Source organism: Fistularia commersonii, chromosome 27 (assembly GCF_037954325.1).
Source record: "Fistularia commersonii isolate RoL2024-O1a breed Wild chromosome 27, RoL_Fcom_v1.0, whole genome shotgun sequence".
Classification (NCBI taxonomy): Eukaryota; Metazoa; Chordata; class Actinopteri; order Syngnathiformes; family Fistulariidae; genus Fistularia; species Fistularia commersonii.
Window position 1 is genome coordinate 996,122 of NC_141310.1, and position 19,392 is coordinate 1,015,513.

The window sequence follows — 19,392 nt, forward strand, 5'->3', positions numbered from 1 at the left end:
CTGGTGAGAAGATACACTGGCTAGCCACCAGAACAGCTTTAGAAACATTAATTGTAATATATGAAAAAGGAAATTGTAGACCAAATCACTGTTGAATCTAAAATTAGAACATCTGAATTTTTAACGTCTATTTGATATTGAAGTCCGAACTGCATTAAGCCGATGTTTTCTTGAAAGTAAAGGGGTACACTAACTCAAAAAATGTTTGCAAACACTTAAGGCACATTTTAGTTAATGGCCATAACCTTTAGACTTTCTAATTAGTCTTGCAGTTTTAAACAAGTAAACATTTTAAGGCAAAATTGTTATGCTCTTGTTTAATAGCAATAAAATTGAAGGTATGCCATTAATACATCTGGCAAAACATAACTTCACTAAGAAGGGGGAAAGAAACATATAAATTGTCAAAAGTGGATCTCCTCTGCTGTGCCCTGCTCTATATGGGTGACAGCAGTGAAGTTTTCCATCTTGTCATCCATCCCTGTCATAAATGTGAGCCATCGTGACAGTCGTGAGTCACCAGAGGTCAAGAACGTGTGACTCACAGGTTCTAAAAGTCATTGCTGCTCTATGTCTGTCTCTGGCTGAAGAAAATAAGTTTTTACACAGTCTCTATTACCACTGTGTTCTTAAACTAACCATCACTTAATCTTCAGTCAGGCCTGCTGGAATCCAGGCCTGGTGTCTAGAAGAGATAGGCCAACAAGCCAGGTCTCAGTGCTTTATAATTGTTGTATGCTACAGCACAAACAAATGACCACTGAGAGTTCAAATTAAGACAATACCATATTATCAATTTCTTTAAAACAATTCAGAATCTGAGTAAGACATTGCCATTTAAACAACATTTCCTGATGACTTTCTGGGGAATAAACTGATAGTTAAAGTAAGCAATATCAAGTTACTACTTGTACTATATTCCAATATTAATAGCATCTTTGAGCTTCAAACTGTAATCCAGCCTTAAGGGGGCAATTCAGACACAAGGGGGGGACAGGCTAGTATTCACCCACCTTGTGCCAGTCCAAAAAAACTGATAAATGCAGAGGATTGTGACAGGAAGGGAATCTGGTGTAAAAAATATATCAAACTAAATATGTCAATCAAATCCAAGACTTTATATAGGACTGATCGAGGCCAGGATTAATAATTAAGTCATTTGTGTCATTTGTATAGCCTGGACATTTTTTTCCCTGTACAATGAAATTGTTCCGCCACCATTGCTGGTAACTTGCTCAGTACCACTGGAAATTGGGCTACGATGGGTTAAAGAAGGAGAAGAGGGAGGGAAGTCCATCGGCAAGGGGAAAATAGAAAAAGCAAGAGGGTAATTTAGAATTTAGAGTTGAAACTATGAAAGGAAAAGCTAGATGGTTGGTAGATATAATGCAGCTGCGAAAGGTGGATACCCGTATACTGTGTGTGTGCAGGAGACCTGGTGGAATGTTAGGAAGGCTAGGAGCTTAGGCGCATAGGAGCAGGATGTAAGCTATTCTATTAATTGTAATGATGGGAAGGGAATTGGAGTAGGAGTTATGTTGAAGGGGGAGTTTGTTAGGAACATTCAGGAGGTGAAAACAGTGTCAGTGATGAGTCTGAAGCTAGAAACTGAAGGCTTGATGCTCAGTGTTGTTATCCGTTATGCCCCACTTGTTGCGTGTGGGTGTGTCTTTTGGGGAACAACAGTACAGTACAGATTTCGGGGTACTCACCCGAGTTTGAATCCGATTAAGCAATTGTACGGCTAATGTGTGGACTGAAAAGAAACCTTTTCAATCACTTTGGCAGAGGCTCATGCATTAGTTGCCAGGGGCCTCTATGGATGGTTTGCAGGCTGCAGATGGATTTGGTCTGTGTATGTATGTGTGCTGCTCTGTTGTGGGACAGACCTCAGCACAGTGTTGTACGTGGGTGAAAGATTACATCAAAGACCACCCCTCTTTTCAGTGGCAGCCTCTCTAGTTAGACAAATACAGCTTCTTTGACTCCTTTCTCAAACCATCTTTCTTTTCTGGCCAGAATGTGGCCATTTGTTTAAGCTCTTCAAAATAGAGGTCATCACAACCCTCACATTTGACAGCATACACCACATTTTCAATCTTGTGCCTGCATGTTCTGTCCTCCAGGGACACCAGTCTTTGCCTTGTGCTATTGTGGTGTTTTAAGTGTTCCAGTAATGGTGTGTGTTGAAAACCCTTCTGAATTCTTCATAAGTAGTAGCAATACTTGGTATGACAATGTCCTTGTGTTTGTTTGTCTTCCTTCCGTTCTGTTTGAGCAAAGGCTTAATCAGGGTAGTTACAAGATTTAAGGGCTTTCCCATTATTGGATCTCTGTGTCTTTACCTTCAGCAGTTGTCAGTTTTTTTAGCCCAATGATAGAGATTTCTTAATACCTCTAGTTTGTGTTCAATAGGATGGTGAGAGTTAAACAGCAAGTGTTGATCAGTGTGCATTGGTCACCAGTGGATCTTTTAGCTAATAGCTTGTGTCCTGTTGAAGATGTACTGACCTTTTTGAAGAAGGCAATTTGTCACCAGTGACATTCTCCCTGGTGAATTTGATGTGGGTGTCAATCATGTTCAGGTGTGCCATGAAAGCGTCCACCTCTAGCGTCTTCATTTAACGCATGTGCCATCCACATCTTAACCAGTGGAATGGCAGAGTACCCCTGAAGGAGGCAAGTGGCCTGCTTTCCACCTCCTCCAAGAATAGGTTCACCACCATGTGGCGATATGGGTGAGACCATGACACATCCATGTTTCTGTCTGTAGAAACTGCAGTTGTAATGGAAATATGTGGTTCGTAGTCACATGTCCAGTGGGGCAAAGATGCGGTCCATTGTAATTTGGTTCTGTTGGCCAGGGTGTTGTTGTTTAGTAGTCGTTCCCTCATTTCTTTGACTGCGTCCAATGTAGGATTACATCTAAAAAGTACATTGATGGTGTTCTTACATCAAAAGAGACCATGGTTTCATCTTAGTCTAGATTAATTTGTCTCACCCTGGTGGCAAAATCTTGAGTTCTGAATACGGTGTGTGGTGCTGCGCTCTGTGGCAAATATAGCCTCCTACACTCAATGCTTTCTTCCAGAAGAAGCAGCAATATAGGACAACAGAAGATTGCAGGTAGGAGCACACATGTGGACTATTTCTTGTAAAGACAATCTAATCCGAAGGAGATCAGTGACTGCAAAGTAGTGATCGGTCAGAGTGTAGCCAAAGGCAGAGCAGTGTTGTATGTTGTTCAGGGAGGAGTAGAGAAATGGTGGACAGGTAAAGCTTCCACATGACTGGAAAAGTGCAGCTACTCAGCCAGTGATCAGAGAGAGAGCTAGGAGAGTACTTGGTGTGTAGTCTGGAAGGAAAATAGATAAGGAGACTTGGTGGCAAAATGCATAAGTGTAGGAGGGTATACAGAAAAAGAGGTTAGCTAAGAAGAGGTAGAACACTGACAGGACTCAACAGAGGAGTGCAAGGAGATGCAGCAGATGATGAAGGTAGCTGTGGTGAAGACCAAACATAGGGTATACAGAGGATATATAGAGGATGTAGGTGAAGCAGAACAATAGAGATGGGAAGAACATGCAGTAGGTTAGGGTGAGAAAGAAATAGGAGAGCTAGAGAAATACATTGACAGATGCCAGAAGATTGATTGGAATGTGGAAAGAGTACTTTGAAGAGCTGATGAATGAGGAAAATAAGAAAAAGCAAAGGGTAGAAGAGGTGACTACCATGAACCACCAATTAGCAGAGATTTGTAAAGGTGAAGTGAAGAAGAGTGGAAAGGCAGTCGGTCATGATACGTCCTATACGGGTATGGAAGTGTCCAAGAGAAGTGGCAGTAAACTCTTGTCTCGGTCATTCCTAGACATTCTCATGTGTACTCTCAGAGCGAGAGTAGTATGCAATATGAGAGCAATATGGTTTTATGCCAACACAGAGTGCTGCAGATCCAGCATTTGCTTTGAGAATGTTGATATAAAAATACAGAGATGGTCAGGGGAGCTGCAGTATTTCTTTGTGGACCAATAAAAAAGGATATGAATGGGCAGAGAGTGGGGAACTATGCTATTATATAAGAAAGTCTGGAGTGGCAGGGAAGTATGTAGGTGTGTAGGACATGTATGATAGCTATAAGACAGTGCTTAGGTGTAATGTAGGTATGAAATGAGTGTAAGCGTGAAATGAGGCCGCGTCAAGGATCAGCCCTGAGCTCCTTCTTGTTTGGCGATGGACAGGCTGACAGATGAGGTGAGACAGGAATATCCATGGATTGTGATATTTGTAGATGGCAGTGTGATCTGTACTGAGAGCAGGGAGTCATTGGAAGAACATATAGAGGTGGAGGTATGCCCTACAAAATGAATGAAGGTAAGGTCCAGCAAGATAAAATAACTGTGAATAAGAGATACCCAGGTGAATTGGTGAGATTGAAGGAAGGAGACAAAAAGAACGTGGAGGATTTAAAGTACCTAGGATCAACTTTGCAAAGCAACAGTGGGGAAAAGAAGTGAGGAGAAGTGTGCAAACAGATTGGACCTGCTGTAGATAAGACAGGTGTAATGTGTATCCACTACAGTGAAAGGAAAGATGTACAAGACGATGGTAAAATAAGGGATGTTGTGCGAATATTGGATAGAAGGAAGCTGAGGTTGGAACTGCCAGGTAGGAGTCCTTGAGGGAGACCAGAGGAGATTTCATGTTCAAAGTCCTTTATCGTCAAAAATGAAAGAGGAGTAATATTAAACAAAAAATAAATAAATAGAATCTACTGAAATCAAACAAAAAAATACAGTAATTAGATTAGATTAGATTCAACTTTATTGTCATTACACATGTAAGGATACAAAGTAACGAAATGCAGTTATATTGGCAATAAGCAAGAAAAGTGTTGTGGCGATAGCACAAGGAGAAAGTTTTAATGTGCGAATGTGAGAGAAGAGAATGCAAAATAATTAAGTGGAGGCAGATGATTCCCTGAGGAGACCCCTGAAGGGAAAGGGCAAAAAGAAAATAAGTTTGAAATTCAACTTGCACGTTGTTTGATAGACCACGATGGTTTTAGACCAGAAGCAACCAACTGGATAAAACTCAAAAAGGAAGCAACAGAAGTAGACAAGAGCCAACAATGGCAATTCAAATTAAATTAAATTAAGTTACATGGTACAACAACAACGATTGATACTTGCCAACTCCAACTGCCGGGCCCTAGTCTTATCAGCAGGGAGACTATCAAATAAACAAAATAATTTGACAAAATAAAGTAAAACATTACATTACTCAAAATTACATTTCTCCAACAGTCCAAAAACATGCAGAAGGTTTAAAGAAAAAAATCGAACATTGCCAATTTGTATGAGAGAGCGAGTGGTTGTTTTTCTCTGTAATTGGCCCTGCGAGAGACTGGCAACTGGTCCAGAGTGTACTCTGCCTCTAGCCCAATGACAGCAATGAAAAGGAGAACACATCATTTTCAGATTAACTTGCCAGTAAAAGATGTTTTTTTTTCAGTCCTCAGTTACAGACAGTTTGAATCAGTTTGAATGGGCTAACCGATAACTGCCATTCAAAATAAAAAAAAACACAGACACCTGAAAAATCTGTGCAGATGTACTCCCTTAGGGGTGTTTGGAGAGTGGGTCGGATAAGGCAAGAGCCAGGGGTTGGTAAACCCTGTGTAATCTGTTGCCTTTAGTGGCATAAATCATCTGAGAGGAGATTACAACCGTTCTGCCAAAGTAAGAGCATGCAAGTTCCTAATGGACAGAAAAACAGACATGGACGCACACACAAACACACACACGCACACGCACACACACACACACACACACACACACACACACAGACGCCACAACAGCATGTGTGTAAACCCTTGCATATTCTGATTTACGAACTGATGAGTTTTCAAGGTCACGATTTCAAGATTTGAGATCAAAACCAAAGACTTTATAAAGATCTTTCAAGGACTTGAGCAGTCTTGACCTGTAATTAAATATGAATATGGTCACTCAACCACTTACTGAGGATTAGATTTATAAAGATATATAAATCTAAATTCTCGAATTTAGATAATATATATGAACATGTGAATATGAATATATATATATATATATATACACATATGAATATACTTTACATTTCTGAGGAGGATGGTGTATGGACTATACTGTTAAATGTATGATCAGTTTTGATTTATTCAAATTGTGTTAGGTGACGATTAAAAACCTGTCAAGATCAAGTAAGGCAATATTCTCTATAAAAAATAATACAGGAGATTGTTCTTTCCTTATTTCTACTTTTAACTATCATAAAATCGATGTGATATTATGTTTCTATACTTCCGTTTTTTCACTCATTGATTCATGGGACTGACACTTCCTGTGATACTATTATGCTGCTTTAGCCTGTTTCATCATACATCATACCATCATGATCATAATTTTTCTCACCATCAAGATTCTCCTTTATCATAGCTCAAAGGTTGCATCAGAGTTGTCCTGCTGAAACGTTTACAAAATCCTTAATATATTTCTAAAATGTTTATTTGATATATATTAAATAAACATTTGTTTTACCAGTCCCACTAGACGATTATGTTTGTGTATACGATTTACAATGAAAGTCACCATTTCGTTGACTCAACCGTCTGTCATTATCCAGAACTCTGCCCACTTAGCACTACAATTTACTTCGTACTTCTTAGGCCTGCATGCCGAGTCATATGATGGTGTAAACTAACTTGGCTACAAAAAAAATTATTGCCTATCATAGCCCGGTTTAGTTCAAACGAAAACAGCTACATTTATATATATATATATATATATATATATATATATATATATATATATATATATATATATATATATATATACATCCGGACCTTGATATCCCCTGACACTTTTCTCCACCCATTCCAACCTGCTTGAACCCATCTCTTCACCTCTTTTCCACACTCTCCGTTGCTCTGGACTTTTGACCCGAAGTACAGTACCTGAAATCCTCCAACTTCTTGATCTCCACTTCCTGTAGCCTCACCGTTCCACCTGAGTTCCTCTCATTCACACACATATACTCTGTCTTGCTGCGACAAACTTTCATTCCTCTCTTCTCCAGTGCATACCTCCAGCTCTCTAGATTTTCCTCAACCTGTTCTCTGCTCTCACTACACATCACAATGTCATCTGCAAACATCATGGTCCATGTAGATTCCTGTCTAACCTCATCTGTCAGCCTGTCCAGCACCACTGCAAACAAGAGGGGGCTCAGAACTGATCCGTGATGGAGTCCCACCTCCACCTTGAACTTCTATGTTACCCCTACAGCATATGTCCTGCACCAGTCTTATTTCCTTTATTTAAGTTGTTGCTCCTTTCAAAGGCTCCCCGTGGGGAGCCTTGCTGTGTGGAGTTTTCATGTTCACCCCGTATTTGCGCGGGTGTCCTCCACGTTCTCAAGTTTCCTCAAGCAGTCCAAAAACATGCAAAGATGTGTGAATGAACAGCTGTCTGTTTCAAAAGGTGGCCCTGCCATCGACTGGCGACCTGTCCAAGGTGTGCTCTGCCACTTGCCTAATGACAGCTGGGATAGGCTCCACAATCCCCGCGACAGGAAAAGTGGTAAATAATGGATGGATGGTTGTTCCTCCTTTAAAGGAAGGTACATAAAAAAAGGAGAAAAAAAACACTTCTGCAAGCTTTTCAGTGAAATAACATTTTCATGATAAGTCCACCCTTGAGTCACGCCCCAAAATTCAGTAAGTAATGGCCAGCATTGTCAGTATTTATGAGATTATACATCATGACCTCCATGACTGGAATGACTGGAGGGGATGTGAGAGAAGTTCGTGAGTTGTGTGTGCTATGTGTACTGTCTTCTAAAGGACTTGGAGGAAGGATATGTGGAAAGGCAAATGAGACAGCATCTCTTGCTCCCCCTTTGCTTGTATGCATGCATGTGTGTGTTAGTGGGAGAAGAGAGGATGCTGACTTTATGCATCATTAAGCAGGGGGACTGAGAACACCAGGCAGAGCTGTCTCTTTGGAGGGGAGTAGACCAGACATGTGGCACACAACATACTTACATGTAAAGGAGGAGCTGTGGCTGCTTCGAAGATACATCGTCAGGCTCATTATTTTGAATTATCTTTAACTATGGGTAGTAATGTCAGTTTTTGTTTGTTTGTTTTATCTTTTGCTTTAACCTGAACTTGTAACTTTCGTTGTCAAAACCTTCTGAACCATGACTTCTTGTCAGGGGATACTACAATACATGGTGTAAAAATGATCTATTGTCGGTCCAAATAATCACTTGATAAGGGATCTTTTGAAATTAATTCAGATACAGTTGTTAATTTATGTCATGTGTCCATTCCACTTTTGTGGCAAATTAAAATTCCATATTTTGATGCCATGGAAACACACTAAGGGTATTTTTCTTTTCTTATCCCTCATATTATGTTAACTCTCTTATTATGTTAAGGGTCAATTTGACCCATTTCACCCATTGACCCAATGGGTCAAATTGACCCTTAACATAATATGAGTGTTAATTTTATTTGAACACAAAAGACTGAATAATACTCTACGTATTCTGGACACAGTTCAGTTAAAATGCAGACAATGCAGGTGTAACGTGAAGTTCCTGATCCCTCTGTATCCTCCCCTGTTCCGGGCACATCCACTGACTGGAGACCGGAGTGTGAACCATCGTGAGGTACGTCCCCATGTGTCCTTGCTTGATTTCCAGATGCCTCCGGAGGCCACAGACCGGAGACCGGAGTGTGAACCCCTGTCAGGCTGGTCCCCATGTATCTTCGCTTGTTTTCCCTACACCTCACTGATGGGAGAGTGGAGTGCAAACCCCCTTTCAGTCAAGTCCATATGTATCCTCACTTGTTCCCTACATACGTGGACCACAGACCACAGATCGGCGGCCGCATCCCTCCTCCTTCCTTCTCTCCTCGGTATATGCCATTACCTTCGACCCAGCTGCCCACCCTCCTCCTCCCCTCAGTGGGCTTCTCTCATCAAAGTATGCCCCCGCCTCTCGCCAGGCTGCCTGTTCCCTGCTGGGCCTCTTTGTACATGAATACCGATGCCTTGCTTGGCCACCCGACCCCTGACTGGGCTTCTCTCATCAGTGTATGCCAGTGCCTCTACGCCCGGCTGCCCGGCCCCCCGACCGACTTCTCTCTTCGGTGTTTGCCGGCACCTTCCGCTTGGACGCCTGTACCCTGACCAGGCTTCTCTCAGAAAAGTTTGGATGCTGGAGCCCAGCAGTCCATCGGAGTCATCCCGATGCCTGTAACAACACCCGTGTGTTCGCCTGTTACCAGTGTTCTGCTAACACCACAACCCAGCATCATCCTGCCTGGCCTCCTGGGATTGACCTTGCCTCTTCCTTGCAGATGCATGCATCCCCCTACGTGAACTCCTGTTCTTTCCCTCACCTGCTTTCGCGTAACTGTTCATCTGCAGCTGGACTCGAAGTAAGCACCTCTCTGTTCTGGTTCAGAGTCCTTTGTTGGCGTGTGGGTCCGACTTTTAGAACCATGACACATGCACGGAGACACAAGGTCCAGGTAATTTTTTTCACTACAGTGCAGTCTTCATATATAGACGAGTATATTATTCTAAAATGAAGCGGCACCCGGTGTATAAGACTGATGTCAGTGATCAGATTTTGCTGGAAAAACATTTGTATGCCAAATCCTGCTCCTGTATTAAATTAGCCATATGTCATGAAATATCTCAACTAATTGTTAATTATTAGTAGTAAAGTAATTTTATACCATAATTCAAGTACTATATATCATGACTAACAATGCTGAACATGTAAAAAAATGAACATGTATCTGCTTCCATATAAACTGATCTGCAACTTTCAATACTTATTCTGCACAGCTGCATGCTTACACTTTTGTTAAACTGATATTTTTAGTGATAAATGGAAGGGAGATTTATTTTGAGGGTTTTTTTGTGTTTCAGATATTTTATAAAAAGGAGATGTATTATTATTAGAAAATGGATATAGTATATCAAACCATGAATCAACGGATTGCTAAGTGGGAGGAGAAAGCTAAGAATATGAAAATGATGTTGAGTTGTGAAAAGAGGACAGGAATTAAACTTCCTTCCACCCCTTTTCAAACATCATATTGCTAATTTTTTTGGCGTCAATGACCACTTGCAATGGACTGCCCATCTGTATTTGTTTTCCGGCTTCCCTGCTTAAAATAAACAAAAAACAACATCAGCATGACGTTTAATATTCCAAATTTTGAGATTATAAATCCATTAAGAACAAAAGGACTGCAGGTGGAAATTCCCCTGCTGGCTAATTACCTCCCTGGTCTTACCAGGAAGCCTCACCAGGAAAAACCCAGGACACGCTCTCGGGACTCTGTCTCTCGGATGGCAAGGTGACGCCGGAGAATTTTACCAAAAGAGTTGAACAGAGACAAGATGAGAGGGAAGTTTGGGCCTCTCTGCTAAGGCTGCTACACCCGCAACCCAACCTCAGATGAGGGACAGTGGGGTGGATGGACATGTATTTGTAATGCAGTGATATAACAGCTTTTAATTAATAATTTCACATATTTATTGCACAGGCAATAATTATGTCGAACATGATTAATGATGTGTAAAAGATTTTTGATGAGGGACCAAGTATTGTTTAGTTCAATCTTGTTGAAATCTTGTCTTGATAACTGAACTTGAATTTCTTCATTTGAAGACGTTTCACCCCTCATCCAAGAAGCTTCATCTGGGGCTTCTCTGAACTGATAAGGGGTGAAACATCTTCAAGTGAAGAGATTCAAGTCCAGTTGCCAAGACAAGAAGATTTTGACAAGCATTCACCATGACCTGGATGGCTGAGAACCTCCACGGATCTGTTTAGTTCAATGATGAAACATACCATAAAATACTGGTTTATTATTATCAAAAGAAACCAGAAGTGATCCAATCTAAATTCTCACGTTTTTGCAGTTTTGAGGATAAAATCTCATTATAACCAACACTTCTAAAGTGTTTCTCCATATTTACCATTACTAACGAGCAAAAGTAGTCACCCTCTCACCTAAAAGCAGAGTTCTGAATTTCTTTTAATGGTTTAATGCTGTGTATTTTAAGGGGACAAAACCTGCAAATAAAAGTTGAATTTCTCAAACTAATATTAGGACATCCATCACTTTCCAGTTTTTGACTCTGTGCTCAGTTAAACGGCTATTATCCCATAAGTAACACTTTTAGTGCTCTAGTCACATGTGACATGGAATGTTTCCCTATATTGCTATAAGGACGGATTGTGAATTCCCCAAAATGAAATCCAACCATTTCTCCAAGTGTTCCTCTGTCTCATCTTCACAATTATATATTAACTTTTGCAAATGGTAACCTGCGCTGCAAAATCAATCCTAATAAAAAAAAAAACATAGCATGCAAGTAGATGTCAAGGGTAAGTCCATGAAACACGTACTGAGAAGGCTCACAGTATATCAGCTTCCCTTCATTAAAGTGGCTGTCAGAGGCAATACAGTAATCCTGTTTTAATGGCTGTTCCCCTTCCCCCCACCATGATGTGATGGCCACAGACAGACCGCCGCGCCTCTCTTAATGGCAGAAGTGCCAAAACCAAGTCACCACTGTTTCTTTGGCATCACAACTGACAACAGTTACATGACCTATATAGGGAGAGCCTAATAAAGAAATTTATAGCGTATGACAATGCATGAAAACCTCTACAGCTATTGGCAGGACACTGATTTTGTATTGAAAAAATAAAAATTAAAAAACAATGCTTGATTTCAACATACAAAAATGCCATCAGTAGCACAGTGGTCCAGTGGCTGGGACTTCCTCCCAGCAAGAATTTTGATTCTGGTGGTCAGCTGGGACTTCAGTGAAAATACTGTATGCATGTACTGTATGTATGTCTATATGTGGCAATTTCAACGAACACTAACCAGTCCAAGATATTGGTTGTTATCTAAACCCCCAAACTCTGTGCAAAGGGTGAGCAGTAAAGATAATGGAAGAATTTGCCTGTCTTTAGAGCATATATTAGGTAAATGTAATAATGGCCTCAATCACATAATTCCTCAAGAGGATTAAAAATCTGTACAAAATACAAATAATTGTTTCCTGAGTGTCCTACTAATAAACTTATCTTTTATCGGATAACAATAATCTAATAATATGCAAGATGTGTCTTCAGTGTGTGCACTGCCAGGTGTTTAGTTACATCTGAGATGAATGACAACATTGTGGTGCCTGTTTCAAGTTTTGCAGTTAGCTAACCAAAAAACAACCCTTTTATGAATGTGCGAGTGCAAAATGTTGTTGAAATCCCTTTTGACATTGATTCTGCTTCTCTGGTTTTCAATCCAACATCAGAATTTTACATCAATCCGATTTCCATGTAAAGGTGCAAATTTCATAAATCAAGATCAACTGCAGCACAACCTCAACCTATTTACAAACCTCTGAGTGTCTGCTACCAAATATCTGTTTGATCTCTAGAAATCTGGTATTAGTTGGGCTCTGATTCTCAAACCAAATATTGTTGGTGCGAATAAAATTTTAGAAACTTCAAAACCAACAAACAAGTGAAGTCTTCACAGACAAGCAAGCATTCAATAGATATGTATAAAGATGCACTGACAACACTTGCATAATGAATGATTTACTATAAAAAGGCTTGGAACAGGAAGATACCACACAGTCCTCAAATTTCAATTGCTGCACTTCCAGGAACTGGCTTTAAGCTCTTTGCTCTCCTCTCAAAGTGTAGCTAATCTTCTTCTTCTTCTTCTCCTTTTGGCTTTTCCCTTGGCACAGCAAATCAACCTACTCCATCTAACTCTATTCTCTGTATCCTCCTCTCTCACACCAACTACCTTCATATCCTCTCTCACTACATCCATAAATCTTCTCCTCAAGACCTCCTGCCTGGCAGCTCCAATTCCAGCAACCGTCTACCAATATATTCACTATCCCTCCTCTGTACATGACCGAACAATCTCAGTCTGGCTTCTCTGACCTTCTCTCCAAAACATCTAACATGTGCTGTTCCTCTGATAGACTCATTCCTGATCCTATCCATCCTGGTCACTCCTAAAGAGAGCCTTAGCATTTTCATCTCTGCGACCTCTAGCTCTGCCTCCTGTCTTTTGGTCATTGTAACAGTTTCTAGTCCATACAGCATCGCCGGTCACACCACTGTCTTGTACACCTTTCCTTTCATTCTGGCCGATAGTCTTCTATCACATAGTACCCCTGACACTTTTCTCCACACCATTCCAACCTGCTTGAACCCATCTCTTCACTTCTTTTCCACACTCTCCGTTGCGCTGGACTGTTGACCCAAAGTACCTGAAATTCTCCAACTTCTTGATCTTCTCTCCCTGTAGCCTAACTGTTCCTCTCCTCTCCAGTGCATACCTTCACTTCTCTAGATTTGCCTCAACCTGTTGTCTGCTCTCACTGCAGATCACAATGTCATCTGAAAACATCATGGTCCATAGAGATTCTAACCTCATCAGCCTGTTCATCACCACTGCAAACATGATGGGGCTCAAAGCTGATCCCTGATGGAGCCCCACCTTCACCTTGAACTTCTCTGTTACCCCTAGAGTACACCTCACCACTGTCTCACAGCTAGCATACATGTCCTGCACCAGTCTAACATACTTTTCTGCCACACCAGATTTCCTCACATAATACCAGAGTTCCTCTCTTGGCACCCTGTCATAAGCTTTTTCTTGGTCTCTCAAAATGTAGCTAATATGTAACAAAATGAAATGATTCCAAGCAGTCGTATAGATTTGTATTTGATTAATATCTTAAACCAGGACAACTTGATATGGATGCCTTGACGGTCTTTATGGCCATCTTGCCTTATGTTCTTTCATTTACCTGTTTTCCTTTTCCTGGAAATGGAATGACAGATATATTACTGTGAAATTAAATAGAAAATTGTGTCTATGGTATAGCATTACAACCAATAATCAAACCAATGGTAGCGAAGGAAACCCCACCCCACCATAATGTGCCTTACAGTATAAATAAGAGAGCCACCACATGCCAGTGGACTATACTGAGATTCTGCTTTTTGCTGTCACTGAAATGAGGCAACGAACACCGTTCCACAAAAAAACCCTCAAAAACCGTTTGATTCACGTCATTTCATAATCATTTTGAATTTAATACCTGTCAGAAACCCTCTTGGCCCATTGCATGCATGCAATCTGTTTTCTCCATTCATTGGTGCATTTTTCCGCCCGCCCGCCCCCACCTCCACCCCACCCACCCCACCCCCTCTTCCAAGAAATAAACAAAGAGAGATTTGAAAGAAAATGGTAAAATGAACACTCTCATGTTTCAAGAGCAAGCGATAGTAACCCACTGTGAGACTGAAATGACAGAAAATTAATGTGGTGACTGAAAAAAAACAGGTCGATATATTATCAAATGAATCGATAAATGAGTAACACCACAGAGGATGTAAGAAATAACCAGGGCTGGAACAGGTGAAATCCAAACAACTTAAATTAGCGCGCAGAGCGTCAGACTACGATCTGTTTTGTTTTGTCAGCTCGTTTGTGAGAACACCTACTCGGTATTGTTCACCCAACAGACCGGTGCATGTGTAACTCATCCTCCCGAGCGGCGCACAACAGAAATGAGCGAAACGCTGCTCGGCAAAGGAGGACAGCGCCCTGGAACATGCAAAGAGCAACACGCAAGGCTGCACATGGAGCCTCGATCTCCACGGATAAGGCGCCCGCGTTCAAGGACGGCCGGGGTTAGTATGGGACAGCGGGAGACAGAAAGACATGGAGACGGCCGACTTCCGTCAACTCAGCATCACCTTCATACAAACAGGAGAGGGGGAGGGGACCTTCCGTGAAAGCACTGTGGAGAAGATGAATGTGAAGTCTTTGTTTGCTTTCTTTTCACTCGATATCCCTTTAACACACGAGATACAACCATCAAAAACCACATCTTCACGGTATAGGTACTCACCATAGCTGTCTCTTAGTGGGGAGGCAGTCTTTGTTGGAGGCTGTCACTCCCATAGCCATCTGCATCACCGTGATGTATTTTTGGTACTTCATGTTGAGCGCCTGTTACTTCCTCAACAACTACACTACTACAGCTACTACTATAACCACCACCACCTGCTACTACTACCACTACTACTACTACTACTACTATTACTACCACTACTACTACTACTACTACTCCTACTACTATTGCTGCCGCCGCCGCTGTTGCTGCTTCAACTACTACACCCTAAAACCACCACTACTTCCAAGAATCCGCGCTCCCCAAAAGCAGCACAGGTGATCGTGCATCCAAAAGTGGGCAGTTGTCTCCGGGCGTCCGTGGCATCTTCGGCACCAAAAACGACATTCCCCGCGAAACTGTTCCCCGAGGAATCTAAACGCACGGTACCGTGCCGCCGCGATCCATGTCTGTGCTGACTCTTTAATCTCATTAGAGCTCAGAATAGATGGGCTAATCCATTCAGTTTCGGTCAGGACCTGGTCATTGTTATGATTCGCCTCGAGGAGGCTAATTTCTCCTCCCACTCGGTATTTTCTCTCAGTCCGTGGGGAGCATTTAGAGTCAAGGAGCAGCGATGGAATACGGCGGCACCGGAGCGTCTGCGAGGCGGGGTCGGAAAGGGAGCGATAACCCGGAGAGTGAGGAGAGCGCAGGGGAGTGACAAGCAGGGGAGCAGGGGGAGACAGGGAGCGATGTGATGGCTGTAGAGGGGAAAATAACCCTACAACGCCGGGGCAATGTTGCTTAAAAACAAGTTGTTATGAGGACGCTGTGAATGTTATTTTCTCGGGTGTGGTCAAAACACAAAATGATCATTCTGGGGTGGGAAAGAGGATGCAGAGGTAAACAACCTCAGAGTGCCATGATACAATTTGCTAAACAGAAATAATAGGAAAAGGTAATTCAAGTCTTTGGATTTACAAAAAAGACTGGCAAATAGAGAAGTTGGGTTGGCAGCTCTACATCGTTTCATCTGATGTATAAGACTTTTCTTATTCGTTCATGCACTTGTTTATTCTCTGTATCTGCAGCTATCCTGCAGTCAGGGTCACTTTTTATCCTCCCCCTGCTGTCATCAGGCAAAAGGCGGGGTCCTCCAGCCTGGACCAGTTGGCAGTCAATCACAGGGCCACATGTAGACGTTCACCCTCTCATTCAGATGACTGTGCAATTTAGGACCTTCAATTAACCCGCTGTCTGCATTTGGAAACCGCCAAAACCCGGCCGCCTCTTTACTCATTGATGGAAAGATTGTATGAATTACCCGATCCATGGAGATCAATTGCACGCAGTTGTTGTGCCTTATGATAATCCCACAGGAGGTATGGAAATCTGATGTTATTATGTAAACAAAGCATATTCCAACCTTATTCTGTAATGTTACAGAGTATTCTCCTTCTGGTCGGGTTGCTGTTGTCCTCTCGCACTTCACCTTGTCGGTAGTAACACAAACTTTCAGCTATAGAATAACAGAGGGAAGAAATTTCACTGAATTACAAAATGGCAAAAGTGGCATCCTGTGATAGCACAACACACAAATACACTGGCATCTTTACAATTTAATGTCTTTTCATCATTCATTTTAAATATGCCTTGTGTTACCCAGTGATTCATTTTGTACAACTGTGTGAATGGTTTTGAATATAAATACCCGGATTCTGTTATTGAGGGGTGTGTATGGTATCTTCCTCTTTCAAACCAGTCATGCAAAACTTTTGTTTTCTTTAGTGAATTAATTTTATGTAACATAAACCCTGCAGATGGAGGATGCATTATCATTTACTGTTCTGTGTCTCGGAATGATTGTTTTTTATGTTTTCATTTATCTTCTTCAGCTAATCCACAAATTGGTACCAAGGGCATGTTGGTTTGTTCTCCTTTTAGGGCATATTATTCAAAGTCACTGGAAAGAATCCTATTCTAATCAATTCAAAGATTGATCCGGTGTCAGACCTAAAAAGGCAGCCGTAAACACGAGGCTTGAGAATGCTCTCAAGGGCAAAGGGGTCATAAGGCAAGTTCATGTGCACACACTCCAATATAAAATGGCTCATGGCATGATGCTGGTTTCTCCTGGGCTCTGTCAAATTCTGCTATCTGTATGACTGTGTGATGATTTGAAGGAGTATGATGTAACCAAAACATTTAATCACAGTGACCCTTAGGGGAGAATTGTTCATCATGAAATAGTTTTGCACTGAAGTTATAAAGCATCTTTCCTATTTTCCCTGTGAAAGCATACAGTGAGACAACCCACTACATTTAAATATTTGTACAAAAACATAATCAAGATTTGAGGATGACAGACATGCAATGTATTGAAGTTAGTCTTGGTATTCTATGATCCATGCACTTGCTAATCATTGTAAATAGAAACTATCAGGAATAAATTACACAGTAAAATTGCCACGTCAGAAGGCAAAGGCACATGCAGGGTGCTGGATGGCTCAAGCTGGTAAGCAGCTGGTGAGGAAGGTCAATGGGAAAGCGCTGATCTCAACACCGCTCGATGTAAGTTGTCGTGAGAGTGACAAAAAATATTACAGTGGCGTTTAAGAGTTACCTTTCTTAAAGTTCAGTTATTTTTTTCCTTTTATATTTGTTTTGTTTTCCTTTGCTTTGCTTTGCTTTGCTTTGCTTTGCTTTGCTTTGCTTTGCTTTGCTTTGCTTTGCTTTGCTTTGCTTTGCTTTGCTTTGTTTTGTTTTGTTAGCTCTTAATTTTGGAAAGAAGAATAGGTAACTATGCACACATGCATGCCAATGGCCTGAAGGAGAACAAGGATGGAGAAGCCACTGCAGCCCAGCTACCAAAGGAGCCATAGCCCTCATTCACAAATTTTGCCTTTCTATTTCTCTTAATAAAAAAAAATACTGTCAAATGCTGGTGAAATACCAATATCGCTGTTCAATACAAAATAAATAATAATTTCCATTCATTCTCCAAACATATCTAGATCCCCAGTTTACTTATAACTCTGTCATAAGTTTTCAGACAACACAAATTAATTTTAGTTTAATTGTTGTCAAACAACTAAATTATTATTCAGCCAAAAGTTGATATTATTGAAGTTTAGGAAAGAATATTGGCTGGGTTTAAGAGTAAGATTTCCCTCAGGAGCAGCAGCCTTACCAATGTGTCAACCCCTCCACACACACACACACACACACACACACACACACACACACACACATACACCATAAATTATGCTATCCAGTGGTCCCAAGCCACAATTAATCACATGACCACAGTAGATTAAATCTGTTGCCTTGGAATGTCTTCCAGTCCTACTCTGTCTCTGCTTCTCGCATGCACTAGTCGTACAAATTATCAAGAAGCCCACAGCCAAGAGTAGACATATGGATAACATAAAAGAAGCATATAGTAGCCCACAAATGGATTATTACATGTGTGGAAATGAACCTCTGCATGGCAGTTATGTGTCATTATGTGCATGTTGTTTTTGTGCTTGCACATTTATCAATGCCTGTCATGGCACGGTTACAGTGAATATTGTCTGCAGGCTATTACTCCTTGTGTCAGTGCAACATGACCACTTTGACTCACTACTTTATTGCAGAGCTTTCATTTATTTCTTCCAGACCTCCACAACCACCACAACTCTTCTTCTTTTTGACATAGATCCCAAAACTATTTATTGGGGCATTCGCCATTACGTTTAAGCAAATTTTTTTCGGATAGGTTTTGTTAAGGTTTTAGAAAAAGTACCAAACATTTCGCTGGTTGAGCTCTCTTCCGCCTGCCTGATGTGTTCTCATTCTGACCTTCTTATTCTTAGATGTAACAAAGCTGATGTCTTTTTCTGATTCAACATACAATATTAATTTCAAAAGCATTACTAAAGGCATTGAATTAAAACAAGATCTGTTTTTAAGATATATATGACTTTCATGAACCTTTAAGAAAATGCACCTCTGTGATCATAAAACATTTTGATAGCTCAATACCCAGCTACCAGTTTTCTAAGTGAATATACATGGAAACTGCATGCTAAAGCACAGAAATACTGATGTTTGTGAGACTGTACAGGGCTTAGGGCAAAAGATAATTCTAATACTCCTATCTATTTGTCTCAGACAGTATTCAGAGATCTCGACCAGACAATAAGCTGAAATTCACAGCTGCCGTTCATGATAATTATGTTAAATAATGTGAATAATGAAGTTAAAATCATATGCAGCCATACTTTAGAGATCACTTCAATTAATTGCATTGATTGCACAATAATAAAATGGTAAAATTGTAAACGACAGTTTTAATACTTATTAGGGAAGCTGATGTTGACTTCAGTCTAGCTAATCC

At 41.0% G+C, this 19,392-nt stretch overlaps 1 protein-coding gene across 11 annotated transcripts in view; it reads right to left on the reverse strand.

Annotated features, from left to right (window-relative positions):
- tjp1a (tight junction protein 1a) overlaps nucleotides 1–15,229 on the reverse strand; it is a 101,478-nt gene extending 86,249 nt beyond the window's left edge. For 7 of the 11 annotated variants that reach the window (XM_086174591.1, XM_086174588.1, XM_086174590.1 and 4 more), the window contains exon 1: nucleotides 15,027–15,228. In XM_086174591.1, the coding sequence (XP_086030717.1) occupies nucleotides 15,027–15,118 (92 nt within the window). In that variant the 5' untranslated portion in view covers nucleotides 15,119–15,228. Of the gene's footprint in view, nucleotides 1–15,026 lie in introns of all 11 variants that reach the window. The other 4 variants (XM_086174589.1, XM_086174599.1, XM_086174593.1 and 1 more) reach the window with 1 other exon arrangement.
- Nucleotides 15,230–19,392: the final 4,163 nt, after the last annotated feature.